The following is a 24,863-nucleotide window of genomic DNA, read 5'->3' on the forward strand; positions in this document are numbered from 1 at the left end:
TTCAATCTTTGCGGCTATTGCAAAGGGAAGAAATAGGAAAAAAAAAAAAAAAAAAAAAGGTCAATATATATTTTTCCACCTCTGGGAAAACTTGTAACAATCGGTTAGGTAGAACTCAGTATACGATGAGGCAGTGAGCATCACTGCTCTGCTGTGAAGTGAGACAGATAGTGATCTGTCTGCATATGCCCCCATCACCCTGGAGCCATCAGTCACCTCATTTGATCAGGAAGAACAGTCTGCAGAGCTGAAACGACTGAGACCTGTGAGCCAATGTGAGTGTACGTGTGTGTTCTCCTACCACGTAGAAATGTAAACCAGAGCTTTTACAGTTTTACACGCATTTGGCTCAGTGTGAAGGACGGAGGCCAGTAATAATGAGAAAAAAGTCAGCTCTTTAAAATTTCTTTTGCCACCCCTGAGCATGAGAGGGTCTTTTGGCAAGTGGGAAGGAGATCCTTTCCTCTTTTAATCCCCTTTTAGCCTTCACTCATTCCCAGGATCATCCCCAGAAAGGCTTTTCCACAAAGATGGAGTCAAAGAGAGTGGTGGGCATAAGCCTGGAACACTGTCATCTTTGGGGGACAGGAAGAGGCGGGAGAGGGTGGGTAAAGAGTCTGGTCCTGTATCTGCCACGAGGGCGCATACAATGATGACATTTTAAAATCTAATACCCAGTAAGGACCTCTAGCAATATAAGAAGACATTCCTCAGAGAGGGATAGTCCTCCAGTATCCATTGAGAAGTGAGGCCATCTTGGTTTGAGCCTTCCATTGGCCTCTGACTTATGTGATGAGGGCCATGTTTTTTGATTTTCCCCAACCTGAGTTTTTCTACAAGTGAAAATAGTTACCATTAACTAGGCACTTACCACGTGCTGGTCCCTCTTCTAAGCTTGTAATCTGGACTATCTTTTCTCATCCTCAAAGTCACCATATGAGGAAGGCACCATGCTTTGTGCCCATTTTACAGATGAGGAAACTAAAGTCCAGAGCGATGATGTAACTCACCCAAAGTTAGCCAGCTCGTGAGCAACAGAGCTGGGGTTCGAGCCCAGGCAGCTGTACTCCAGAGCCTGCCTTACAAACCACTACCCTGTGTGTCCTCATAGAATGTGCAGGGGTGGTGTTTCCAAGTTAAAGGCCAAGCTCTGGACTGAGGCCACCTTGGTAGCACGTACCATTACTCACTTTCAGCTTACCGTCCTGAGTGTCCCAAAGTGCATCCTAGGAAAGCTCCAAGGACCAAGCTGCCACAGCGTCGTGCTCTGGCTCAGACTGCAGTTCTGTGTGGCAGCTTCAGGGTTGGCCGCCAGCCCGTTTCCCTCCTCTCACTCGCCCATCCCACTGAAAGAAGAAAGGAAAGGAACCTCTGGGCATTCAAAAGTGTCCCAGCCTGGTTCAAAAGATGCAGTTTGTCTAGAAACTACAATTGGTGTCGTTTCAAAACAACTTCTTAATAGCTAGGGATGATTTTTATTTTTTGATTGGTAGTTTGCCTGAACTACATCAATGTCTAAGGTAAAATTAACACATTGCTCCTTTTCACTCGCTTATGGCCCTGGGCCCACCTGCTCTGGTATTGGTCACCCCCTATTTCTTTGTATTGACAGAAGTAGACGCCCAAGGACCCCAGCTCCCACTACCGAGTGCCAGTATAGATCTCGGGTTGTGAACCAGGTGTCTGTTCTGAGCAGCTGCCTCGGGGGAGGGTCCGAAGGACACAGAGCCAGAGGACCACGGCATGGCGGTGGTTTCCAGCCCGTTACCAGCAGGTGCCCCTCCTTCTCTTGCAGCCCCTTCAATGACCGGCCGATGTGCAGGATCTGCCACGAGGGCAGCAGCCAAGAGGACTTGCTCTCTCCATGTGAATGTACAGGGACCCTGGGGACAATTCATCGGAGCTGCCTGGAGCACTGGCTGTCATCCTCAAATACCAGCTACTGTGAACTCTGCCACTTCAGGTTTGCAGTCGAGCGCAAACCCAGGCCGTTAGTGGAGGTCAGTAATTGGGGCACGTCTTGAAAACTTAACTCTAATGAGCAAATGATGTCTGCTTTTATGCCCAGATCATAAACCCTGTGCAGCTTCACTGAAGCACAGTAATAGCTCTGTGTGTGTGCGTGTGTGTGAGAGAGACAGACAGACAGAGCCAGCACTCAGGAGCCAACAGTAGAAAGGTGACCTCCACGAGGTGGAGACGAGAGAGTGGGCGAAATCAGTGTGAGGAGAAGGGACGTTTAGAGACTTGATCTCCATTTCCCATTCCTGTGACGTGGAGCAAACGGATCAAACACTGTTCTCTTTGCACACCTTCTGCTCACCTTGAAGCAACAGATAAATGGGCATTTGGGTTGCCTAGTCTGAGAAGTCTTTGTGAAAAAAAATAGCTGCATTGTATAATGCATATAGACTTAGACTTCTGGGTTTGAATAGTTCTACGACCTTAGGTAAGTGACTTCACCTATTGGAATTACTATGAGGGTTAAATGAGTTAATATTTACTATACACTTGTAATACCAGGTACATATTCAAGTGTTTGAATAAGAAAAGTCTCGGGGCTTCCCTGGTGGCGCAGTGGTTGAGAGTCCGCCTGCCGATGCAGGGGACACAGGTTCGTGCCCTGGTCTGGGAAGATCCCACATGCCACGGAGCGGCTGGGCCCGTGAGCCATGGCCGCTGAGCCTGCGCATCCGGAGCCTGTGCTCCGCAATGGGAGAGGCCACAACAGTGAGAGGCCTGCGTACTGCAAAAAAAAAAAAAAAAAAAAGAAAAGTCTCAGTCTCTCCTAGGAAATTACATGCAAGCTTTTTTCAGCTAATAACCTGAATCTCTTTTCCTGAAGAGATTCTTAGGATTGGAATCTCTTTTCTTAAAAGTGATGCTGTCAACTCAGCCATTAAAATGTCAGGACATTCCTTTTCCTATTTTAGGGGCCATATGATGCTTCTTTAGACCCAGGGTCTGGTCTTGTATTAACTGGGGGAATTGGAAAAAATTATTAGATTATTTTTGCCTTCTCTCCTACCCCCAACTTCTAGTCATTCAAAACTTGGATATTGGCAACAATAAATATTCTAATACATTATGAAGCATAGCTAGTTGAAAGGGACCAACACATTATGGCTATAATCCAGTCAGGCTGATAACCTCCTCCTTATTTCAGCAGCTGACCCAGTGGAACTTTGACATTAAACTAGAGCTAGAAATCAAGAAGCCCTTCTTGGAGGCTATTTAAAATGGTGTATTAGCACCCTGGCACTAAGACTCTATAGGGAGCTCTGCTTAAACATTCTTTTGGTTTTGACCTTGAAAATTTAATCAGGACCTGTAACTGGGGCCTGTTTTAACTATGACTTGCTTGCCAAATGGCACAAAATTTATTTGACTTGCCCCAATAAGCACTATGCTTCTTTTTAAGATTCTGGATCAAGTGACCTCTTAATTTAGGCATCTTGCTGCTTGACATCCACTTCCAGAAATTCGTTTTTTGTAGAGTGCTGTGAGGGATTTGGCCCAATGCCGCATTCATTGGGATTTGCATTTCAGAACTTCTCTGCAGAGGGGGAAATATAATTAAATAATAAACAAAGGAGGTGAAGACTTCCAAGCCCAGTGGCAAACGTTAAAAAGAAGCCTAGGGCTTCCCTGGTGGCGCAGTGGTTGAGAGTCCGCCTGCCAATGCAGGGGACACGGGTTCGTGCCCCGGTCCCGGAAGATCCCACATGCCGCGGAGCGTCTAGGCCCGTGAGCCATGGCCGCTGAGCCTGCGCGTCCGGAGCCTGTGCTCCGCAACGGGAGAGGCCACAACAGTGAGAGGCCCGCGTACCGCAAAAAAAAAAAAAAAAAAAAAAAAGAAGCCTATTTCTCCCTTCCAGAAACTTTTTGGAACCTTCCCAAGTTGATACTGCATCTTCTTCCAGGGAAGCCGACTTCCCAGAGTAAGGAAACCCTGCTTTGAATGGGCTGCGTCCAGTGGTCTTTTTTTTACCGGTCTCTCCCCAGTAAAGAAGACTTTTGCTTGGTAAAAAACCCAGTGTGTGTATGCATAATACAATAGATAACAAAGGAGGGGGTGTATGTGCGTGCGTGTCAGATAACACACACGTGTGAACCCTTTCAGTCTCAGAGAGGGACACGTACCCCAACACAGAGGTTTCTTCAGAGCTGCTGATGTCAGGCTATAGACGGACTCCAGCATCTTAGGCAACTGTCATTAAACAAGGAAATGAGGCAAATGACCTTGAGAATGTGTGAGGTGCTCTGCAAGATTTAGGGCCTCGCCTACAAAAACTTCACCCAAACGGTCACTGGTGGTGAAATTTTCATTGCACAAATGGAATGTGACATTTTTCAGAGTTAATGATGATTGAACAAGTTGAAAGTGAAAGGCAGACCTTCTCAAGCCGGGGAGGCTGGCCATTTGATCATCCCATGGCGAAATGAACTTGCTGTTTGACCACAAGCAATAAAAAGAAGTTGTCTTTGGTTTCTCAGCTGGAGGACAAATGAGAACCAGGTGCAGGCAGATTTTTAAACAAATGACATTACTAATTGACTTTTATCCTCTTACCAAAGGGCGGGTTTATTCACAGTGAGCATTGCTTCTCAATATGTTTACCTCTAGATGAACATGAATCTTTTTAGTAAATCAGCAAAACCTGCCTATTTGGGTTAAGCATTAGGAGTATTGTTACTTTATTACTCATTTTCACTCTTTTAATTGCTTTAATCATTACTTTATTTACCAGTTGGATCTGCCTTCTCATTAAAGCAAGAAAATTCCATAACATTTCACTTCAAAATCAATGGGGTAATAACAACTCCATTGCTAGAGGAAGTGGTTGAAAAAGTCATTTATAAATTTTATTTGTCAGCATCCAGACGTTACATCAGTCGGAATTTTTGTAACACCTCAGACTCCCATTCTTTAGTAAACTCTCAGTCCTTCATTCACCGTAAGCCTTCGTCTTCCTCAGTATTCCTGTTGGGAAGACACTTCCCCTTCCATCCTTTCCTACACTCTCTGCAGCCAGCGGTTGGATGTTCATTTTTAACATATCAGGAACCCAGAGCCATCTTCTACACAGGCTGCTACATAAAGTCTTTCCTCCCTTTCCCTGCAAAAGGGTGAGTTTCTACTCAAAATGGCCAAATCAATAGGCTGGTTACTATTAGCATCTCCAAATAGGGCATCACCTCTCCACTTACCACTGACCATCTGGGTGGCGTGGCTGTTTCTCTGAGCTGCAGTGTGGAGGATGAGCTACAGGCTCTCTGTGATCTCTTTGGCCTCTATAAGGCTCAAATTCTTGGGCAAAAAAATACATTCTACACTTAAAATGTGTACATTGTATGGTAAGTAAATTATACTTCAGTAAGTTGCTTGTGTGTGTCTACTTACCTACCCACCTACATGGCGGAACTAAATCTTTTAGTCTTTTAAGTCCGTTGCCAGTTTTATACCCTAAATATTTTCTTGGTGCTAAGTAAGCAAGTATAACAAGAGTTAGTTTCAACCCAAGAGAGCTACATTGCGATCATCCGGTTTATTCAATTGTGGATGAATTTCCTCTACTGTCCAGCTAAGGTAAATCTCCTAAGATCTGTGCCTACCTGGGCAAAGCTTGAAAGGAAAGCATTCGAACCGTCCATAGCAAAAAGGAAGAGCAGATATAACCCACATACATATCATACATACACGGCCAGCACTTCTCTCATGAAAGCTGCATAGTTTTTGTTGATGATGGAAAACGTACCCAGTGGCGATCTGTCAGATGAATTAGCTCCAAAATATTGACCTGGTATTGGCAGTAAATAGACATCCACTAACCATAAAAGGATTCATGGAATGACCAGCCTGGGTAGTTTTATGGTCTCCTCCCTGCTCATTTTCAGTTTTCCTCATTTCTCTCTGTAAGTTGAACTCTAATACCATTCTTTTATAAGGGTGAAATACAGCAAACCAATAAAAAGATCACAGTTTGTTCCCAAAAATGTGTGCCTTGACTTCAGCCTGTTGCCATGATTGCATATCTGATTGAGCAGTTTGCCAAGGAAGCCCAGTTTGCTATGTGCAAGTAGCGTGCTTGCAACATCAGCTTCTAGGGATGGGAATATCTGCCAGTGGGCTTTCCTAAGACGTGTATCAGTAACACCCACCCTTGACCGGGAAACTCATGAAGTAATAGGTCACCTCAACAACGTCGTGATTAAAGTGAAACAGCCAGGAAATGGTGGAAATCTGCAGGAAAGGCTTCCTAGGATCTGATCTTACTCCAATCAGGGAGACATGGTGATTTTTCACAGAAGGAGTGATTAGGTTTCCATATTCCTATTTCCTTTACCCAACCCCAGCTGACTGATAAGAATTGTATGAACAATTTAAAAGCTGTTCCCTGTGAGTCAGAGGTTGAGCTAAATTGAAACAGACTGTTTTCACACATATCAGTTACTCAGAATAATGGGATATAAAGGGAGCTGAGGATTAAGGATTTTTTTTCAAACTTTTTATTTATAATTTTTTTTAAGTCACTGAGGAAAATGGTTTTAAAGTGTGCCCTGGATTCACTGTCATCTCCAGCTATACAACAGGGAGCAGAGTTGAACTGCTGTGAAAAAAATGCCTTTGTACCTTGGCGCTTCACTATTTAATAGATTTGAGACTTCACTGAAACCCTCCTACTGTGTTTCTATCAGACTCAGGTGAGGACGTTGCTCGCTTCGTTGTAGTGGGTTTGGTTTGGTTTTGATTTCCTTTTAATATTTATTTATTTTATTTTATTTTTGGCTGCGTCACGTCTTAATCGCGGCACGTGGGATCTTCATTGCAGCGTGCGGGATCTTTCCTTGCGGCACACGGGCTTCTCTCTAGTTGTAGCACACGGTTTTCTCTCTAGTTGTGACATGTGGGTTTTCTCGTTCGTTGTGGCGCACGGGCTCCAGAGCGCATGGGCTCTGTAGTTTGCAGCACTCAGGCTCTCTAGTTGAGGCGTGCGGGCTTAGTTGCCCCACGGCATGTGGGATCTTAGTTCCCCGACTAGGGATCGAACCCATGTCCCCTGCCTTGGAAGGCAGATTCTTTACCACTGGACCACCAGGGAAGTCCCTGGTTTTGATTTTTAATGTATTCTTATAAGTAAAAACGTGAGCTTTGTGTTTCAGAGTATTCATTTTCATCAGCAAACCCTTGTAGCATTGGGATAATTAGGGAATGACACCAGAGGGGGTATAAACTGATTGAGAAAGCTTCCCAGGCATGAGGACCACCTACTTTCTCGAAGGGAGGCAGGCAAGCTCCCCTCTTCATTCCAACCCGCGAGCGAAGGGCAGGCCAGTGAGGAAGGTGGCTGGACCATAATCACAGCATGTGACAGGCAATCACGAAGCCTCTGTTCGTTGAATAAACAGATGAATGGAGAACCTTCCCTCCCCCAGTTGCAAACCCTGTATCGTATTTGGGGCCTGTGGTTGTAAATCAAAAAAAAAAATGACCCTTTGCCCTTACAGTTCAGGACAGACACAGTTGGACAAGGGCTTATATAACACAAACTAGCACCACTGCTTTGAGCCACACAACAAATGTGATGATTCTCACAAATCCTGGCTCCCCGTTCGGTCATCAGTCCTCCATTAGGTTTTCAAGAATGGCAGGTGGCAGGAGCCCTGTACCACTGGTAGCCAGTGGGGAGAAAACGTGTGCTTCAGGGCTTGGCAGGGAGACGCTGGCCCGAGTCAGAGGAGGGTTTTGGGGGATGGGGAGGACCAGGCCGTTTGGATAGATTCAGGCCCAGCTGGCGTTTGTCAAGCTTCTCTGAATCCAAACTCTGGGCAAGCAAAGGCTTCACCATAGTATTTGGGGGAAACGATCGACTTACCCATTTGGTAGATGAAGACACAGGTTTCCGGTGGTTATGTGAGGTGAAGATCCCAGTGAGGAGGAAGGAAGGTCTCAGGAGCCGCACTCAGGCCTCGCTCTCTCCTTCTGTGTGCTGGAGGGACGAATGGAAGATAAGCACCGCGGCAGCATTTGCGCAGTGGGATGGGGGAGGGATTTACCTGAACCCGCCAGGAGTTCCCACTTCCTACCTTCCCGTGCACTGAGCACAGGTCCTCAGCTCCCCTGGGGCTGATGAGGCCCCTCCTCTACGGCTCCATCTCGCAGAGGCAGCTCTTCCACCCGCTCCAGTCCAGGCTAAGGCCTCCCAAAGCAGAGTCAGGACTCGTAGCGTGAAGGACAAAGGAAAGATAATGTACCAGAAAGGGGAGCCTGTGGAGGGACTTTGTGTCTGTTTTCCGGACAACGCAGCAAAGACCCGCTGAGTGACATCTGTGCCGGTGACTTTTCCTAGCAGGGCTTAACATCCTGGCTGTGGCTACTGTTCTAGAACCGTGAGACAGCCAGCTGGCTGCCCACCACCTCAGTGAGAACCTGAACAAGTCATTTCTCCTCTTAGTGCATCAGCTTCCTCACCAGTGAAACAGAGCAGAACTAGCCACCTGGCGACCTCATTCACGCACACAGGTGTGCTTTATTGAATTAACACTTTTTTTTAGTGTGAATGCCTTCAGGTGAGGCATGCATGCGCTTTCCAGTTCCCCCAGGCCTTGCCTTGTGCTTACACCCACCCAGCCCTCTTCACCCTCTTGCATTATGTGCCTACTATTTACATTTGAGATTCCAGAATTGGGTGATGTCTTTCAAAGAGTTTAAAAGAGTTCGCTAATGCTATGTGATTTCTTTCTACCAACATCTTTCTTCCAGGGTAATACAGACTGAACTCAATGGTCTCCCTTCTATTGTCCCCACATGATTAGTGAGCCTCAATGGCTGGTTCAACATCACACGATAAATGAACCACCAAGAGACAGGGTACTGGCACCAACGGTGGTGAGAGGTACGTTGCACTGCAGCATCCCTTAGTGTTGGCCAAGCACTTCCTGGACCTCTGATAAGGTTGCTGAGCAAGCCACCAGCCTCCCCATCCTTTGTCCAGCAGCTGAGATGACCTGCCTGATGACCTAAGTCCAGCAATGCTTGATCCTGCAGTTGTTCAGTCTTGGATTTTTCTCTTGGTTCTGGTGATTAATTTGGCAGTTGCTTCGTTACTTAAAGCTTAGTTACAAAGAAGCTGTCTTAAGGTACCTATTAAGTTCGCAGCTTGCTTCATTAAAAATCACTTCATTAAAAAACTAAGTCAACTGAAGTGTTCACATGGCCACGCCAGATGGAAGGGAGCTAACTGCCTGGTGCCTGGGTTTTCAGCCCATCCACTGCTGGGGAAGGACTAATTTGGGGGGGAAATCCTGTTCCATGCACTAAAAGAATTACATGACCAATTCTAGTATTTTAAATTGTATTGATACTTACAGTAAGCTTGGGTTGAAATACAAATTAGAATTCATGTTTTCAAGAGGACCTTTCTTGGTCCTAGTAGCTGCCCTCAACCCCTCCCCATCTGAGGGTTTCCTGCAGCAAGGCGCAAAGATGCAAAACACCAAGAATTGTTTCACACAACTTTTTTTTTTTTTTTGCGTTACGCGGGCCTCTCACTGCTGTGGCCTCTCCCGTTGCGGAGCACAGGCTCCGGACGCGCAGGCTCAGCGGCCATGGCTCACGGGCCCAGCCGCTCCGCGGCATGTGGGATCTTCCCGGACCGGGGCACAAACCCACGTCCCCTGCATCGGCAGGAGGACTCTCAACCACTGCGCCACCAGGGAAGCCCCCCACACAACTTTTTAATTTTAATCATTCTGTGCTTTAACACATACAGAGGAGGGCAAAGAACACTATATAAACAGGTTTGTATCTACCACCTAGAATTAACGAATGTCACCATTTTGTGAGTGGCATACCTTTCAAAGAACAGCCTCTTGAGGGGGCAGGGAGAAAATGTCTGGAATCGTCACTAATTCATCCTCAGGTAGTCTCAAAGACAGGAGAAAATTCAGCCAGGTTCCCCTGAAGCACACCTGGGCCAAGAACAAGAAGTAAACAGAATGAGGGAGGTAATCCTGAAAGATTCCAGCCCCTTTGAGCTACCTCCAAATGTAAGAACAAATAGTAGAGGTAGTACTGGCCACCAAGGGGTCCATTTCTTGGAAAGGCAGACAATTCGAAGTTACTATATGGGAGTTCGGGGGGCAGCGGGTGGAGGGGAAAGTGTCCCTGGGCAGCTGGCGGGAGAGCTTTGTAAAGGCGAGTGTGATCCAGGAGCAGTGAAATGTCACTGAATGACTACATCCAGTAATCATCTCTCTCCTAAGTCCTGCCAAAATAACAAGGCACAATTAGCTCACAGGAGCTGCCCTGTGCAGGTAGAAGGCACCAGGTTGAACTGAAGTGAGGCATAAATTGCATAAGCCCTGGTGCAGACTTCAGGTGCAGAGTTACCAAATAAGCATGAAACTCCCCGCTGAGGGCTTGTGCCTGCCCTCCTCTTGCCTTTTCAGTTTTAAGTGCCAACACCTGACACTTTTAAATCCAGAGAAAGAATACACATTTTTAAACACATAATGGTGTGAAATATTGTGAGCAGTACATGATTATGGTTAAATGCTGCCTAATGGGCAATTATATTCGAATGAGCCAAGTGGAGAAGTATCCTCAGTTAGGCAGTGGGAGCTCAGTGGTCATTTATTCACTGCATAACACCCTGCTTTGCCCATTTATGCTAAGATCTTCGTTTTCTAGCACAGGCACAGATCTTGACATGACACTCCAATCCAGGGGCATTCATTCATTTCGCTGTGACTCCATCTATTTTTATCCTTAAGATGTTCACACTCCAGAGTTTTCTCTTCTTAAATTATTTAACCATTTCCTAGGCAGAGAGGAAATATTATGTGCTATACACTTTATATAGTCATCTTATCTCCACAGGGCTAGTAAGCAGAGAAGGCAGAAGGAGAATGCAGGTCCCTCTGGCTCCAGAGTCCACACACTTGCCACCATACCTGGCTTCCTCCTTCCTGGCTCAAGACTGCTTTCTTTCACTTGCTTATTGACACACACAGGTGCAAGCACACACAGAAGCGAGGGCTTCTTTGCCAACAGCCAGCCTTTTTAAGGGACTAAATGTCCCTTAAAAAGGGGAGAATGCAAAAAGTGATGATTAAAGCCCTGATTTCCTCTTGACGTTGGCTTCATCCGTGAAATCCAGAGCTGTTAGCGGGGAGGGAAGGATGAAAGGCAGAGCAGAGAGAATTTTTAGGGCAGTGTACACCACCGCAATGGTGGCTACCTGTCGTTATACATGTGTCCAAACCCACAGACTGTACACCGGGAGTGAACCCTAATGTAAACTGTGGACTTGGGGTGGTGATGACGTGGCAATCTAGGTCCATCGATTGTAACAAACGTACCAGTCTTGGGGGGAGGATGTTGATAATGGGGGAGGCTGTACATGTGGGGAGGCACTGGGTGTATTGGGCCTCTCTGTACCTTCCACTCAATTTTGCTGTGAATCTAAAACTACTTCTAAGAAATGAAGTGCATTACAACAACACAACCACAATGAGCTGTGCCAGACTCCTGTGTGCTGGGACAGTGGAATGGCAGTTCTTCTCTGTGCTCCTGATACCCTGGTCTCGGGGAAACAAAGCTCTTAGGTACACCACCCTGTTAGAAGCCAGAAAACTCATTCTTCATTTCCAAGGGACTTTACACACCCTGTCTTTTTCCCTTTCCATCTAGTTACTCTTTCTCGGCACTTGCGTCTTCATTTCCGTGAGTCACTATGTCACCCATTTCTTCTGAGATCTCTCCTAAGGGAGAGATGTTATTAGAAAGCTTGGTGAACTCAAAATGTTTGAGCCTTTTCCCTCCTTTCAGGAACAGGTTGTGAAGGTTAATCGCTCATAATATGGTTGTATACACACGCGAGGTAAATTTCTTTAAAGACTGTCATCTACGTAACTCGGATTGGTGACACTGGTCTTGCAGCTCATGAAGGAGAACCCTGGTTTTTCTCTTGAATTCTGTATGTAATTGCCTCAGTTCTTCGCTTCCCTTTCTTGACAGGTGCCGCAGATTTGGGGAAAGATAAGAAAGACCCTCCAGGTCTTGTTGCTTTGCTTTCCTCCTCCATATTGTTCACTAAACTTACATTCCTGTGCGGTGCCTCATGGCTGCCTGACTTCATTCGTGAAGAGACAGGGACCCCGTGAGATTGTCTGGGATAAAACTGTTTCTTTGCCATCCATTACTACAGAGCTAGAGGGATAGGTTTATGCTGTGATGGATACATGAGAGCAAAGTTATGTTTGTGTGAGTCTAACATGAAAGAGAAAAAAAAAGTCTTTTGAAGCTTTTAGTTTAGAATACTGAAAAGCAGGCTTAATTCTTCAGTGTGCCACCTATTAAAATGTGTAAAACATCTGTTTGTGAAGACTGAGGTCAGATTAAAAGAAGAAAATGAAATATTTTCTACTCATTATTTTATCATCACTTCACCTCCAGCGATCCTATTAGAGACAGAAAGTTGGCATAAATGGTGAAGTTCAAAATCTTTTAGGGCTCTGAGGGAAAATGGCTAGTGTAGTATACGTGAAATGCTGCTGGCAGGTAGGAATAGCAGGAAAGTTGTAAAATAGAGTTTATAGGCATTAAGGACATATCTGTGTAGAATCAATAAAAACAGAAATCAGCAGATGAAGAGAAAACATTCACCATCCTAGAAAATTATGCAGCCCCTCCTAACACTTTGCTTACTTCCAAAGGCTAGATCTTTGCAATAAAGCTGGCAGATGATGGGAGACAAGGCCTGAGAGATGAAAGTAAGAAAAAGGCTCTAATATTTTGCTAAACACTGGCTCATCTGCTTAAAAGCTATGAGTGTAATGTTGAAACCCAGAAGTCATTCGTTCATCAAAATATACACATTTTCGGCTGCTTGTAAGATGTACCTGACAGATGCATATGTCTGAAGAATGACCCTATTGGATGAAGCTATGGCAAGGCAGAAAGAAATATCTACAAAACAGGGTTCATGCAAGAGGTGGGGGTGGTCTGTAGGGGAATCTACAAGACACTTCAAGTCACTTTTACCAAGGCTGTTTTTCGGTCTCAGATTTTTTTTTTTTTTTCTTTTTGCGGTATGCGGGCCTCTCACTGTTGTGGCCTCTCCCGTTGCGGAGCACAGGCTCCGGATGCGCAGGCCCAGCGGCCATGGCTCACGGGCCCAGCCGCTCCGCGGCATATGGGATCCTCCCAGACCGGGGCACGAACCCGTATCCCCTGCATCGGCAGGCGGACTCTCAACCACTGCGCCACCAGGGAGGCCCGGTCTCAGATTTTTAAAACACGTTTATTCAGATACAATTCATTTACCACATAGTTCACGGATTTGAAGCATACAATTCAGTGACATTCAATGTATTCACAGAGTTCAGTAACCATCACCACAATCAATTTTTTTAATAAAAAATATTTTTTAATTTGTCTACAGAAATTTCACTCCTAGGTATATACTTACAGAAATGCATACCTATGTTCACCATGAAACATGTACGGCAATGTTCAGAGCAACACTACCTATACTTGCCAAAAACTGTATAAAATTCATGTGTCCATCTCCAGCAGACAGGGCTGGAACCAGAGTGAGGTAAGTGAAGCACTTACCTCAGGAGCAAAATTTAAATGGTGCCCAAAAATCTAATACTCAAGATAAATAATATTTTAATGCAATGGCTTTTTTCAATCAAAAGTAATGCAAAAACTCCATGATAAACAAAATATCAAATTTTTAAATAAAAGCAGGATCAGTATTGCTGATTTTTCCTCAGGCTCCAGGATGGCTTGGCACAGAAATGACAGTAGAATGGACAAATAAATCATGCTATACGCAGTGAGAATAAATGAACTACAACCACAACAATGGCATAGATGAATCTCACAGATATAATGTTAAGCAAAACAAGCCAGACACTAAAGTATATGCACTGGCGACTCAAAAACAGGCAAAGTTCTTGTTCAAAAGTAGGTGAGGGCCTCCCTGGTGGCGCAGTGGTTGAGAGTCCGCCTGCCGATGCAGGGGATACGGGTTCGTGCCCCGGTCTGGGAGGATCCCATATGCCGCGGAGCGGCTGGGCCCGAGAGCCATGGCCGCTGGGCCTGCGCGTCCGGAGCCTGTGCTCCGCAACGGGAGAGGCCACAGCAGTGAGAGGCCCGCATACCGCAAAAAAAAAAAAAAAAAAAAAAAGTAGGTGAAACTAATCTAGGATATTAAAAATCAGGATAGTAATTTCCCTTGGAAGGGGGCATGGGAGGGGGAGGAGGGTTCTGTAACTCTAGGAATATTCTATTTCTTGATCTGTATGTTCCATGGGTTTTAAACTTTGGGAGAATCCATCAACCAGCTTATTTATGATTTGTGTACTTTTTATATGTGCTAAAAAATTTTTAGGAGTTGTCTTACTCTAGACCTAGAGATTTTCACACTAAGTAAAGTAAGTCAAAGACAAATATCATATGACATCACTTATATGTGAAGTCTTAAAAAATGATACAAATGAACTTATTTACAAAACAGAAGCAGACTCACAGACATAGAAAACAAACTTAGGGTTACCAAAGGGTAAACAGGGGGAGAGATAAATTAGGAGTTTGAGATTAATTTATACACACTACTATATCTGGGATTAACAGACACATACTATTACAGATAAAATAGATTAAACAACGAGGACCGCCTATGTAGCACAGGGAACTGTATTCAATATCTTGTAATAACTGATAATGGAAAAGAATCTGAAAAATATAGATATACATAGATGTGTATATATATATATATCTCTATACACACTCATATATATGTATAACTGAATCACTTTGCTGTACACCTGAAACATTGTAAATCACCTACAGTCCAATTTTTTTTTTTTTTTTTTTATGGCTGCGTTGGATCTTCGCCAATGCGCAGGCCCTCTCTAGTTGCTGCGACCGGGGGCCGAGCAGGGGCCTCTCACTGCGGTGGCCTCTCCTGCTGCGGAGCACGGGCTCCAGGCACGCGGGCCCAGCAGCTGCAGCACACCGGCCTAGCTGCTCCACAGCACGTGGGATCCTCCCGGACCAGGGCTCGAACCCGCGGCCCCTGCATTGGCAGGAGGCTTCTTAACCACTGTGCCACCAGGGAGGTGTCTATAATTCAATTTTTTTTTTTTTTTTTTTTTTTTTGCTGTACGCGGGCCTCTCACTGTCGTGGCCTCTCCCGTTGCGGAGCACAGGCTCCGGACGCACAGGCCCAGCGGCCATGGCTCACGGGCCCAGCCGCTCCGCGGCATATGGGATCCTCCCAGACCGGGGCACGAACCCGTATCCCCTGCATCGGCAGGCGGACTCTCAACCACTGCGCCACCAGGGAGGCCCCTATAATTCAATTTTTAAAACGTGTGGGAAAAAGAAAAGTATTACAAAAATAAAAAATAAAATTGAAAAAGAATTCCCCTACTTAGAAGTGACAATATATACCAGCGACTTCAAGATGAGATGAGCCCCCGGAGGAGGAGACCACAGTCAATTTTAGAACATTTTCATCACCCTAAAAAGAAACCTCACACACTTCAGCCTTCACTCTCCAGTCCTCACATCCCCGCCCCCTCCCCCTCCCCCTCCCCCTCCCCCTCCCCCTCCTCCCAGCCCAATGCAACCAAGAATCTATTTTATATGTCTATGATTTGCCTATTCTGGACATTTCCTATAAATGGAAGCCTGCAGTGTGTGGTCCTTTGTGACTAGTTTCCTTCACGTTGCATAAGGTTTGCAAGGTTCAGTGTCAGATTTTATAGAAAACGTATCTTAACCTTCCTTGCTATCATTTTTATTTGACTCCTCAACATCCTATTTACCTTAATATACTACCATTTACTGAGTACTTACCCTGTGCCACCGTTCTAGGCACTTTCGTGTTCTACTATTTGTATGTACAACCTTCTCCGTTTTAGAAAGGAGAAAACTAGCACAGAGGTGTGGATGGTTTACTTCCCTTTTAAAGTTTTGTCTTTTCCCTATCACAATTTATGTGATGAAACCCTGTTCGCTTGTTTTACTCTTTTATTGTGTGGAAATCATCTGTGCATTGATTTTTTTATGTGGTCTGAAGTTTTGCCATCTTTGTCCAGTAAAAGTCCTTTTTTTCTTTAAGCCCTTTAATTTAATTTGGCTGCTTTCATGATTCTACTGCCCTACAACTGCACAATTAATTTTTTAAATATTATAGTTTGTGCCCTAGGTTGATTTTTTTCTTAAACCAAGGTCTAAGGAGAGATTATGGATTCTCAGAAGGCAGTCAAATCCCACTGCCCATATTCCTATATTCATCAAAGCTCAGAGAGTTGGATTAGACCAAAGAGTGTCTTAAGACAGTTTAGGAAGATACCCTGGAACAGTGCTTCTTCTCCGCAAATATGTTTGAGAATCAGATCAAAGCTTGAACTCTCTCCCCTGAAATGCACAGACACCCAGTGTTCAAATAAAGTCACAAAGGTTTTCTGAAGCCCTACGCCCAGGGTCAAAGACCCCTGACCTAGAAGGATAGTTATATAAGCTGCAAGGGAACATGTAGATTTTCCAAAAGTGTCTCTTGCACCCTTAAAATGTTTTAAGCATGAAAAGTAAGGGAAACTTATCAACCCTTCACTGTAAATTCCTTCTGCTGTGAGGAGGCCACATTATAATTCTGGGGTGCCACAACAGCGGATATGATTTGCTAGTCTTGATGGGAGGGCTGCTGATTCCGTTCTGCACATATACAGGACTGGGCTAGTTATTAACTTGGGTTCTTCCATGGTTGGCTTGGTTCTGCCATGAGGGCACATGTCTCAGGATCGCTCAAGCTAAAAATGCATGTGTGTCTCCCGATTGGAGTCGAGCTTTCCCACAAGCAGCAGCTGTGTTCATCCAGCCAGTCTCCTGCTTGCCCGTCTGTAAATGCCAGTCCCTGACATCATGACCCCTGTCATGGAGCCATTGCCTCTACCCATTAAGAATGTCTTCCCTGAAGGCAGCTCTGGGAGATTTGTAGCAAAATGGTCTACAAACATTGAACATAATCAAAAGAAGTAATGCCAGCAAAATGGAAACCATCACCCTCCCCTCACGTGACACTGCAGCGTATTTTTACCTGGTGGTCTGATATTCCAGGCCCCATACCTAATGGAGGGTATCTGAAGAGTCCAGGGGAGCAGTAAAAACAGGTGGCTGGGGGAGCCTGGACAGAGAGGGGGAGACTCTTTCACCTGGATGTGAGGAGGCTAAGGAAGGGCATGTCTGAAATCTTACAAATCATGAACAACTTAGATAACATGAGCATGACGTTCGTAGCACGATCCAAATTACACGAATGCTGGTGGGCTCCCCTTGAAATCTGAGGGCAGGAGTGTCGAACAAAACTAAAGAGGTTCCAGCAAATACTGCAATTCATGAACTTAAGCCATTGCCTCCAGTGGAGCCTTGAGAGATTCCAGATCCATTCGTTGCTAAGATGTGTCTAACGTCAGCAAGGTCAGACAGGCCCTAAATATTTGGGGAACTTTGGGGCAGCAAAACATTGGACTGTAAGCACTGTGAATGTAAAAGTTCCTCTGTTCTCACAGTTGTCCATCTAGCAGAAAGTTACTCTTTTCACAGTATTCCCATCCTTGCTGACTTTGGGAATATATGGCCCTGGTGAGACTGTCTCTTCTATCCTGTATTTTACACATGCATCATATTTTATTGAAATCCCTCCACCACACTCTGCTTGGGTAGCTTTCATACTCACATTCTCACTACATCTGAGGGACGCAGATTTTTTAATGTGGTCCCATTTTGAGGACCTGGTTGTGAATTTGATTTCTCCCTCTCTATTCCTTTAAATATCCCCAATTCTTAAAATAGGGATGTATTATCCTTATTCATGTTATTCATCATATTCTCATCTTCTGTACAGTGTTCCAACTGGGATTCTTACTTGGTACCCTGTCCTGGCATCTTTTACCCCATGATCTTGTCTTTCTGCTGGAAGTAATTATTCGAAGCTCCAGAAACCTGGGCTCCAACCACAGATGAGCAGGAAGAGTGTTAGATGCCAGCAGCTTTACCAGCTGGAGGGCCAGGGGCCCCATAAGAGCCAAAAGGAAGCAGAGCTCCAGGAACTGGGAGCTGCTGTATGTGTCCTGTTTATAGTAGACTACACGGTATGATTCCATTGGCTCCCAGAGTAATCATTCTTATTGCTGGATTTTATTGATGAATTTCTTCTGCAAATTTCTGTTTTCTTTCTCTTCATCCTGTCTTGGTTGTTTATCTCATCTTCTTATGTTTCCAGATTTACATGGATCACATATGCCACATAATTCTGCAGTACCTTCTCATATTTTGTTTTTGTTTTTTTAAGATTTTTTTTGATGTGGACCATTTTTAAAGTCTTTACTGAATTTGTTACAATACTGCTTCTGTTTTATGTTTTGTTTTTTTGGCCACGAGGCATGTGGGATCTTAGCTCCCCGACCAGAGATGGAACCCGCACCCCCTGCATTGGAAGGCGAAGTCTTAACCACTGGACCGCCAGGGAAGTCCCGCTTCTCATATTTTGGATAAGCAATCTCCATTTGGCTGTGATCACACAGTGATGATCTAAACTAATTAGAGCCAGATGATTCGCATTTTACTTATATCTGAAATTGCAAGTGAATATATAAAATTATTTTGCCATCTAATCCTGCTATGCTTCTAATCTTATCCTTGGAAAATTTCAAACCTTTGGTGTGAGTGTGTGTAGCATTTATTTAAATAATGCTGAAGCCAAATTATAATGTTCCAGACACAAATATAATACTTATGGAGCATTATAGCCCATTAACTGGCTTACCGGCCTGAGGACTTCAGGGAGCATCACAGATATCTAGGGTGTCCTTGAATATGATGTACACTTCAGCCACATCACAGCTGTGAAGGCCCAGAGCAACTGCTAAGCATGTGTCTGTGACAGAAATTACTTTACTGGATTTGATCAGAAGAGTCGGGGAAGTGATTTTATATATATATGTATACATTTCAGTTAAACCCATCTGATTTCTACTCAAAGCGATCCCCAGGTTAAGAAGCATTTGTGTATTTCTTCGGCTAGTATTTATCAAGCACAAACTAAATATTTTAGGAAATGGGGATATAACTGTGAATAGGCCAGAAGAACGCTGTGTACTAATAGAGTTTACCTGCTAGGAAGAAAGACAGAATAAGCAAGTAAATAAATAAAAAGATTATCTGTGATGGTGATACAAGTTATAAAGGAAGAAACAAGCTCTTGTGGTAAAGGATGACCAGAGAGAGAGAAGGTAGGGGTTTGTGAAGGCCTCTCTGAAGAGGTGACATGTGAACCCATGACCCATGAGAAGGAACCAGATGTGGGAAGAGTAGCAGGCAGAAGCAACAGCCACTGCAAAGGCTCTGAGCCAGGCCAGTTCGGTATTTCTGAAACAGGAAAAAACACTGCAAAGGAGCACTGTTTGAGGGGTTAAAGGAGCTAGATTTGGAGGTGCTTCAACTTTTCTGTCATGGACTCCTTGGCAGTCTGTTGAAGCCTACGGATGGATCTCTTCTCATAATCATGTTTTTCATTACATAAGACAAAAATACATAGGAATGCAAAGAAGACCAATTACATTATAATATAGCTATCAAAATATTTAAAAGACAAAGCTGTGACATAAAATATAAGTGCTGCTTTAACACATTTTGTAGTAGATCTAATAACTAACTATGAAATACAGTTTGTCTGAAACAGTTGTAATGTGATATGAAATGTCTGTGGTTTCTCTAGGTGACAAAGTCACAGGTACTGCTCATACCACTAAGATTTTCTGCATTACTCAGTGAAATACTAAATTTCAATTAGAAGCTGTGAAAATAAAGGTGTGATTTTTCCCCCCATTGTAAAATCACAGATCCCATGAATCCTCTCCTTGGACCCCCTGGGGTCTGTGGAGCCCTGGGTACAAACAGCGGGGCTACATCACGCAGGTTTCTTGGGCCACGGCAAGGCGTTAGACTAAGCGCTATGGGGAGCCGCTGGGGAAATCTAAGCAAGAGAAGTGGTGTGATATTGCTGCTTTATATATAGAACCTGGATTCTAGGATAACAGGAGTAGAACAGTGAGGCGACTACTACATGGTTCAGGTGAAAGACAAGGGTGGCTTGGAAAAGAGTAGTGGCCCTAGAGAGTGAGATGTGAACGTGTTCAAGATGTGTTCCAGAAGAACTGCCAGGACCTGCTGATGGATTGGGTAGAGGGGCCGGGGAATGAGGAAAGGCAGATAAGGATGGCACGGAGGTTGCTTACAAGAGCCTTTGGGTGTTGGTGTTGCCGTGCACTGGTGTGGAACCACCTGGGAGTGGAATTGGTTTGTAGGAGAGTTAGGGTGGTGGCTGTGAATCCAGTGTGGCATTGTGGACCTGGTGAAGTGTGAGATGTTTATTACACACATGGAGAGAGATCTAGTACACACAGCAGGATCCACAAGCCTGGGGCTCAGAAGAGAGTAGGGTCAAAAGATGACATATCCACTCTACAGTTGAACCTGACATTTTGAACAAAAGTGGGAAGTTAAGACAACTTGAGAGGGGCTTTCACTACTCCCCTCAAAGCTGCACCTTCCCACTCCTTTGAGGGAGACCCCCCCATTTTTCACTCCCCAAGAAAGGTGACGGAACTTGATAAAGGTCACACAGCATAAGGGGGAACCAAGAGGGGGCACCTGGAAGCAGTATCCTGTCTCCTGCTTCCAAGCACGTGTTTTATCTCTGCTCAGTGCTACTTCTCCAACCTTATCCATTGTGAAAGCAAACAAAAATTAGGATCAAGGTTTTATGTAGCACAAAAGCAAGCTCAAGGGAAGATGTGAAAGAACAGTAAGTAGGCTGCAGATTTCAAATACAGGCTCCTCCACCACATAACATTGAACAAGTCACTTAACCTCACTGAGGCTTAATACCCTAATTCAAAATGGGAATAACACCACCACCTGGTGTTACTAAATTCAGTAAAAATACCTGGCACATAATAGGCACTCAGTACATATTTTTGGTTGAACTCAAGTTGTATATATTTTTTTAATTTATTTATTTATTTATTTTTGGCTGCGTTGGGTCTTGGGACCAGGGAAGTCCCAAGTTGTATAATTTTTAAGTGGACACTTGGTATTCTCTTTTTCTCATATATTTCAAGGTAGTTTTTTTCTAGAAAAAAAAAGATAGTAATTGTGATGGAAACAGTACAAAGGACCTTGAATAATTTACTGGATTTCTCATGCTATTTCACGATCTATGGAAAAATAGATGGTATTCCACGGTTATTTACATCTTAGAAAAAAAAAGCTTGAACAGAAACTACAGGTTTTTCACCTTGTAGCAACAAAACACTATGTAGGGGCTTCCCCGGTGGTGCAGTGGTTAAGAATCCACCTGCCAATGCAGGGGACACGGGTTCGAGCCCTGGTCCGGGAAGATCCCACATGCCATGGAGCAACTAAGCCCGTGCACCACAACTACTGAGCCTGCGCTCTAGAGCCCACGAGCCACAACTACTGAAGCCCACGTGCCTATAGCCCGTGCTCTGCAACGAGAAGACACTGCAGTGAGAAGCCCACGCACCACATCAAAGAGTAGCCCCCGCTCGCTGCAACTAGAGAAAGCCCATGCGCAGCAATGAAGACCCAACACAGACAAAAATAGTAAATAAAATAAACAAATTTTTTAAATATTAAAAAAAAATACTATGTAGATATTTCTCTTGGGAACCTAAAAGGAGTGATACATAAGGAATGCTACCTCTAACCTAGAGGGCTAAAAGCAGTGAACTTCAGGACTTAATGTTTACCTGCCAACAAAGTTTCTCCTCACCAATTGATTTGATTAGTCTAACTAATATTGTAAGATCATTTCTGGTCAGGGCTACTGGCATCTCAGATGTTTATTCATTCATTTTCATGAAGCATCTACAATGTTCCAGCACTGTTCTTGGATCGAGGCATCCAAGAAGGAACAAAAATGAAGTTCTGCCATCATGGAGCTCTCACTGAAGTGGGGAGCAAAAAATAAACAAGCAATCAGGCAGATAGATAAGCAGCATCATTTCAGAGAGTGTCATGTGCTCTATAGAAAACATAGCCAGGTAAAAAGAAAAAAAAAAAAGAAAATGTAGCCAGGTAGTGCTCACAGGTGCAAAGAGCATTTTCAATAAGAAGGTGCCATTTGAGCTGAGACCTAAATGATGAGAAGGAGCCAACCGTGCAAGAACATGGGCAGAGCCCATTCCCCATGTGAGAACAGCCACGTGTAAAGTTGAAAATGAAGGGCGAGAGGTAATAGGAGAGACACAGAGGAAGGAAGGCAGAGGTGAGGTCAGGTTTTCTTGTAGTCCCAGGTAAACAGTTTGAACTATATTCTAACCACTGGAGAATTTTAAGCAAAGGAGCAACATGATCTGATTTATATATTTACAAGGTCACTGTGACTGCTGTTTTGGAACTGGCCTAGGAGGTGACCAGAGTGGAAGCAGGGAGGCTGTTGCCTCCCAAGTAGGAGGTGATGGTGGCCCCGGGATGGCAGCAGTGGACATGGAGAGAGGTGCACAGATTCCAGATGTATGTCGAAAGAGTGCCGACCAGACTTACAGAAGGGCTGGATGTGCAGGGTAAGACACACAAAGGAAACAGGATGACAAAGTGACTGGGTGGTTGGTGGTGTCATTTACTGATTCGGGTTGCAGAAAAGAAAGGTCGTGAGGTCTGTGCTAAATCAAGAGTTTGGTTGTGGACAGATTAAGTTTGAGTTCTCTATTAGTCATGTAAGTGGAGCTGTTGAGTGGGCTGCTGAATATGCACATCTGGAGCTTTGGAAAGAGGCTGAGGCTGGAGATTGGCATTTAGGGTCCTGAGCAAATCATCTGTGAAGTTTTCATTTGAAGTGCGTTGTTTCCAGTCGGGGTTGATGGATGTCTGGAGCGAGCATCTCCTTAGCTGCCCTGGAATCAGAATCACCTTCTGAGCAGCTTCAGCTGTCCTGGAAATTCACTGACAGACTGCGGAGTTGGGGGATTTAAAACACTGGCGGGAGTTTGTTTGGTTTTGTTCTCTGCTGTTTCAAGTTAACTGAAATGCATGATTTTCAGGTTTCATCTTCAGTTTTAAATTATGCAGAGGACTTGTCACATATCTTCTGATCCTCGCACTGCCCCTTTCACATTGCGGCTCTCCAGGAAAGCAAGACAACTCAGTGCAGGCTGTGTTGGACTTCAAGAATAAGCCCTGTCTAGGGCTTCCCTGGTGGCGCAGTGGTTGAGAGTCCACCTGCCGATGCAGGGGACACGGGTTCGTGCCCCGGTCTGGGAAGATCCCACATGCCGCGGAGCGGCTGGGCCCGTGAGCCATGGCCGCTGAGCCTGCGCGTCTGGAGCCTGTGCTCCACAACGGGAGAGGCCACATCAGTGAGAGGCCTGCGTACCGCAAAGAAAAAAAAAAAAAAGCCCTGTCCCAAGAAAGGCAAGCGCTTGGTAAATAACTCTGCCAAGTGTCAGATAAACAGGAGATGCTCAGGCAGGTAAACATTCTGAATAAACATTCTGAGATCATGCCTTTTTTTTTCTTTTTTTTTCTACTCCATAAATTTGTTATGGTTCTATCACCTTTACCCCTTCTATCAGTTTCTTTCATTCTCATGATGGCTTCTTATTAAGGAGATTCATGGGGAAGGTTGTAATCGATCAGAGCTATTAGCCACCAGAGTGTAATCTGGTTCCAGTACAAACTGACCTGCCTGATGTCCTGTCTGCTTTGGAGATTTAAGCCGATTAATTTAAGAGTCTGGGAGGCAGGATCTAATGTCCTGTAGCACTGCACCCTCTCACCCCTACCCGCCAGTAGGGATTTAACAAACTGACACTGTCATTAGAACTGAACCTACAGTTAACCCACCTTGAAAGTAACCACTAGTGCCTGGCTCACCTTGGATGTACATTTACAGCCAGTGAATGATGTTGTGTCCCTGGCAATGGAATGCTGCTTTAATTCCTTCTGCTATCTCAGGCCCTATACTGCTGATTACGGTGGAGGTTTCTGTTTTGTTTCATTGGTTGGTTGGTTGGTTGTTTTTGTACCTACTTCCAAGAGTAGATCAATCTCATGGTTCGGGAACAAGTCAGTGATTGGAATGAGGTCACCACAAAAAAGGGCAGCTCACTGCTAGGGCTTTCAGTTGCACAATCTCTGTCTGCTTTATGTTTTTGATGGAATCAGAGAACAAAAGGCAGGAAGGTGCCCTGGGCTGCCCACAGACCCCCTGGAAGCCATATGGGTGGACCTGCCAAGTGAAAGATGCCATGCAAATTAGCATTCTCGATCACAGACCTCTGCTCTTAAAATACAGCTAACCGGGCTTCCCTGGTGGCGCAGTGGTTGAGAGTCTGCCTGCCGATGCAGGGGACACGGGTTCGTGCCCCAGTCCGGGAAGATCCCACATGCCGCAGAGTGGCTGGGCCCGTGAGCCATGGCCACTGAGCCTGTGCGTCCGGAGCCTGTGCTCCGCAACGGGAGGGGCCACAACAGTGAGAGGCCCGCGTACCGCAAAAAAAAAAAAAAAAAAAAATACAGCTAACCACCAAGTACAAGCTGAGGACTAAGGTCAAACTAAAGACTCTTCAAGAATGATATTTTAGCTGCAAAAGCTGTCCACAAGCAGCAGGATAAATTAATGGGTATTTTGTACCAGGGGAACCATGATAAGTAAATGCTCCTTCTTGCACTGATAACACCAGTTAAGGTGCAATCCTCCCCCCCCCTTTTATTTATTGACAACGATTATATAATAGGAGCACAGTCCTTGGAGCTA

General features: G+C 44.8%; 1 protein-coding gene across 3 annotated transcripts in view; it reads left to right on the plus strand.

Moving 5' to 3' along the window:
• MARCHF3 (membrane associated ring-CH-type finger 3) overlaps window positions 1–24,863 on the plus strand; it is a gene marked incomplete at its 3' end in the record, with an annotated part of 167,167 nt that overhangs the window by 126,967 nt on the left and 15,337 nt on the right. For all 3 annotated transcript variants that reach the window (XM_082623118.1, XM_082623119.1, XM_082623120.1), the window contains exon 3: window positions 1,796–2,000. In XM_082623118.1, the coding sequence (XP_082479244.1) occupies window positions 1,796–2,000 (205 nt within the window). The remainder of the gene's footprint in view (window positions 1–1,795; window positions 2,001–24,863) is intronic.

The sequence above is a fragment of the Mesoplodon mirus genome, assembly GCF_964341445.2.
Source record: "Mesoplodon mirus genome assembly, chromosome: 5".
Lineage (NCBI taxonomy): Eukaryota > Metazoa > Chordata > Mammalia > Artiodactyla > Ziphiidae > Mesoplodon > Mesoplodon mirus.